The 5,000-nt window shown below is 44.8% G+C and overlaps 1 protein-coding gene across 6 annotated transcripts in view; it reads left to right on the top strand.

Annotated features, from left to right (window-relative positions):
• Positions 1–5,000, top strand: part of pam (peptidylglycine alpha-amidating monooxygenase) — a 39,198-nt gene that overhangs the window by 7,082 nt on the left and 27,116 nt on the right. For all 6 annotated transcript variants that reach the window (XM_065965334.1, XM_065965332.1, XM_065965337.1 and 3 more), the window contains exon 5: positions 4,918–5,000. This exon is cut by the window's right edge and continues 5 nt beyond it. In XM_065965334.1, coding sequence (XP_065821406.1) covers positions 4,918–5,000 — 83 coding nt within the window. The remainder of the gene's footprint in view (positions 1–4,917) is intronic.

Genomic DNA, 5,000 nt, shown 5'->3' with positions numbered 1-5,000 from the left:
GAGACAGAAACCATCACAGAGACAGAAACCATCAGAGAGACAGAAACCATCAGAGACAGAAAACATCAGAGACAGAAACCATCAGAGAGACAGAAACCATCAGAGACAGAAACCATCAGAGAGACAGAAACCATCACAGAGACAGAAACCATCAGAGAGACAGAAACCATCAGAGACAGAAAACATCAGAGACAGAAACCATCAGAGAGACAGAAACCATCAGAGACAGAAACCATCAGAGAGACAGAAACCATCAGATACAGAAACCATCAGAGAGACAGAAACCATCAGAGACAGAAACCATTAGAGAGACAGAAACCATTAGAGAGACAGAAACCATCAGAGAGACAGAAACCATCAGAGACAGAAACCATCAGAGACAGAAACCACCAGAGAGACAGAAACCATCAAAGAGACAGAAACCATCAGAGAGACAGAAACCATCAGAGACAGAAACCATCAGAGACAGAAACCACCAGAGAGACAGAAACCATCAAAGAGACAGAAACCATCAGAGAGACAGAAACCATCACAGAGACAGAAACCATCAGAGAGACAGAAACCATCAGAGAGACAGAAACCATCAGAGACAGAAACCACCAGAGAGACAGAATCCATCAGAGAGACAGAAACCATCACAGAGACAGAAACCATCAGAGAGACAGAAACCATCAGAGACAGAAACCACCAGAGAGACAGAATCCATCAGAGAGACAGAAACCATCACAGAGACAGAAACCATAATAGAGACAGAAACCATCATAGAGACAGAAACCATCAGCGAGATAGAAACCATCACAGAGACAGAAACCATCTGAGAGACAGAAACCATCAGAGACAGAAACCATCACTGAGACAGAAACCATCATAGAGACAGAAACCATCAGAGACAGAAACCACCAGAGAGACAGAAACCATCAGAGAGACAGAAACCATCAGAGACAGAAACCATCAGAGAGACAGAAACCATCAGAGAGACAGAAACCATCACAGAGACAGAAACCATCAGAGACAGAAACCATCAGATAGACAGAAACCATCACAGAGACAGAAACCATCAGAGAGACAGAAACCATCACAGAGACAGAAACCATCAGAGAGACAGAAACCATCAGAGACAGAAAACATCAGAGACAGAAACCATCAGAGAGACAGAAACCATCAGAGACAGAAACCATCAGAGAGACAGAAACCATCAGAGAGACAGAAACCATCAGAGACAGAAACCATTAGAGAGACAGAAACCATCAGAGAGACAGAAACCATCAGAGACAGAAACCATCAGAGACAGAAACCACCAGAGAGACAGAAACCATCAAAGAGACAGAAACCATCAGAGAGACAGAAACCATCAGAGACAGAAACCATCAGAGACAGAAACCACCAGAGAGACAGAAACCATCAAAGAGACAGAAACCATCAGAGAGACAGAAACCATCACAGAGACAGAAACCATCAGAGAGACAGAAACCATCAGAGAGACAGAAACCATCAGAGACAGAAACCACCAGAGAGACAGAATCCATCAGAGAGACAGAAACCATCACAGAGACAGAAACCATCAGAGAGACAGAAACCATCAGAGACAGAAACCACCAGAGAGACAGAATCCATCAGAGAGACAGAAACCATCACAGAGACAGAAACCATCACAGAGACAGAAACCATCACAGAGACAGAAACCACCAGAGAGACAGAATCCATCAGAGAGACAGAAACCATCACAGAGACAGAAACCATCAGAGAGACAGAAACCATCAGAGACAGAAACCATCAGAGACAGGAACCATCAGAGAGACAGAAACCATCAGAGACAGGAACCATCAGAGAGACAGAAACCATCACAGAGACAGAAACCATCACAGAGACAGAAACCATCAGAGACAGAAACCATCAGAGAGACAAAAACCATCAGAGAGACAGAAACCATCAGAGACAGAAACCATCAGAGACAGAAACCACCAGAGAGACAGAAACCATCAGAGAGACAGAAACCATCAGAGAGACAGAAACCACCAGAGAGACAGAAACCATCAGAGACAGAAACCATCATAGAGACAGAAACCATCAGAGAGACAGAAACCATCAGAGACAGAAACCATCAGAGACAGAAACCACCAGAGAGACAGAAACCATCAAAGAGACAGAAACCATCAGAGAGACAGAAACCATCAGAGAGACAGAAACCATCAGAGACAGAAACCACCAGAGAGACAGAATCCATCAGAGAGACAGAAACCATCACAGAGACAGAAACCATCAGAGAGACAGAAACCATCAGAGACAGAAACCACCAGAGAGACAGAATCCATCAGAGAGACAGAAACCATCACAGAGACAGAAACCATCACAGAGACAGAAACCATCAGAGAGACAGAAACCATCAGAGACAGAAACCACCAGAGAGACAGAATCCATCAGAGAGACAGAAACCATCACAGAGACAGAAACCATCAGAGAGACAGAAACCATCAGAGACAGAAACCATCAGAGACAGAAACCACCAGAGAGACAGAAACCATCAGAGACAGAAACCATCATAGAGACAGAAACCATCAGAGAGACAGAAACCATCAGAGACAGAAACCATCAGAGACAGAAACCACCAGAGAGACAGAAACCATCAAAGAGACAGAAACCATCAGAGAGACAGAAACCATCAGAGAGACAGAAACCACCAGAGAGACAGAATCCATCAGAGAGACAGAAACCATCACAGAGACAGAAACCATCAGAGAGACAGAAACCATCAGAGACAGAAACCACCAGAGAGACAGAATCCATCAGAGAGACAGAAACCATCACAGAGACAGAAACCATCACAGAGACAGAAACCATCAGAGAGACAGAAACCATCAGAGACAGAAACCACCAGAGAGACAGAATCCATCAGAGAGACAGAAACCATCACAGAGACAGAAACCATCAGAGAGACAGAAACCATCAGAGACAGAAACCATCAGAGACAGAAACCACCAGAGAGACAGAATCCATCAGAGAGACAGAAACCATCACAGAGACAGAAACCATCACAGAGACAGAAACCATCAGAGAGACAGAAACCATCAGAGACAGAAACCACCAGAGAGACAGAATCCATCAGAGAGACAGAAACCATCACAGAGACAGAAACCATCAGAGAGACAGAAACCATCAGAGACAGAAACCATCAGAGACAGGAACCATCAGAGAGACAGAAACCATCAGAGACAGGAACCATCAGAGAGACAGAAACCATCACAGAGACAGAAACCATCACAGAGACAGAAACCATCAGAGACAGAAACCATCAGAGAGACAAAAACCATCAGAGAGACAGAAACCATCAGAGACAGAAACCACCAGAGACAGAAACCATCAGAGAGACAGAAACCACCAGAGAGACAGAAACCATCAGAGAGACAGAAACCACCAGAGAGACAGAAACCATCAGAGACAGAAACCATCAGAGAGACAGAAACCATCAGAGAGACAGAAACCATCAGAGACAGAAACCACCAGAGAGACAGAAACCATCAAAGAGACAGAAACCATCAGAGAGACAGAAACCATCAGAGACAGAAACCACCAGAGAGACAGAATCCATCAGAGAGACAGAAACCATCACAGAGACAGAAACCATCAGAGAGACAGAAACCATCAGAGACAGAAACCACCAGAGAGACAGAATCCATCAGAGAGACAGAAACCATCACAGAGACAGAAACCATCACAGAGACAGAAACCATCAGAGAGACAGAAACCATCAGAGACAGAAACCACCAGAGAGACAGAATCCATCAGAGAGACAGAAACCATCACAGAAACCATCAGAGACAGAAACCATCAGAGACAGGAACCATCAGAGAGACAGAAACCATCAGAGACAGAAACCATCACAGAGACAGAAACCATCACAGAGACAGAAACCATCATAGAGACAGAAACCATCTGAGAGACAGAAACCATCACAGAGACAGAAACCATCAGAGAGACAGAAACCATCACAGAGACAGAAACCATCTGAGAGACAGAAACCATCATAGAGACAGAAACCATGAGAGAGACAGAAACCATGAGAGAGACAGAAACCATCACAGAGACAGAAACCATCTGAGAGACAGAAACCATCAGAGACAGAAACCATCACTGAGACAGAAACCATCAGAGACAGAAACCATCAGAGAGACAGAAACCATCAGAGACAGAAACCATCAGAGAGACAGAAACCATCAGAGAGACAGAAACCATCAGAGACAGAAACCATCAGAGACAGAAACCACCAGAGAGACAGAAACCATCAGAGAGACAGAAACCACCAGAGAGACAGAAACCATCAGAGAGACAGAAACCACCAGAGAGACAGAAACCATTAGAGAGACCGAAACCATCAGAGACAGAAACCATCACTGAGACAGAAACCATCACAGAGACAGAAACCATCAGAGAGACAGAAACCACCAGAGAGACAGAAACCATCACAGAGACAGAAACCATCAGAAAGACAGAAACCATCAGAGACAGAAACCACCAGAGAGACAGAAACCATCACAGAGACAGAAACCACCAGAGACAGAAACCATCACAGAGACAGAAACCATCAGAGACAGGAACCATCAGAGAGACAGAAACCATCAAAGAGACAGAAACCATCAGAGACAGAAACCATCAGAGAGACAGAAACCATCAGAGACAGAAACCACCAGAGGGACAGAAACCATCAGAAAGACAGAAACCATCACAGAGACAGAAACCATCACAGAGACAGAAACCATCAAAGAGACAGAAACCATCAGAGAGACAGAAACCATCAGAGAGACAGAAACCATCAGAGACAGAAACCATCAGAGAGACAGAAACCATCAGAGAGACAGAAACCATCAGAGAGTTCAGAGTGAATATTGAATGTTGTCTCTTTTGTCTCTTTTGTCTCCTCAGTCGACTTCATCCCTCACGCCAGCATGGACACCGTCCACCACATGCTGCTGTTTGGCTGCCAGAATCCCGTCTCCACCAGCAGC

This window comes from Labrus bergylta, chromosome 17 (assembly GCF_963930695.1).
Source record: "Labrus bergylta chromosome 17, fLabBer1.1, whole genome shotgun sequence".
In the NCBI taxonomy this organism is placed as follows: Eukaryota; Metazoa; Chordata; class Actinopteri; order Labriformes; family Labridae; genus Labrus; species Labrus bergylta.
Note: the sequence above shows the minus strand (reverse complement) of the source record. Positions and strands in the feature narration are given on the sequence as shown.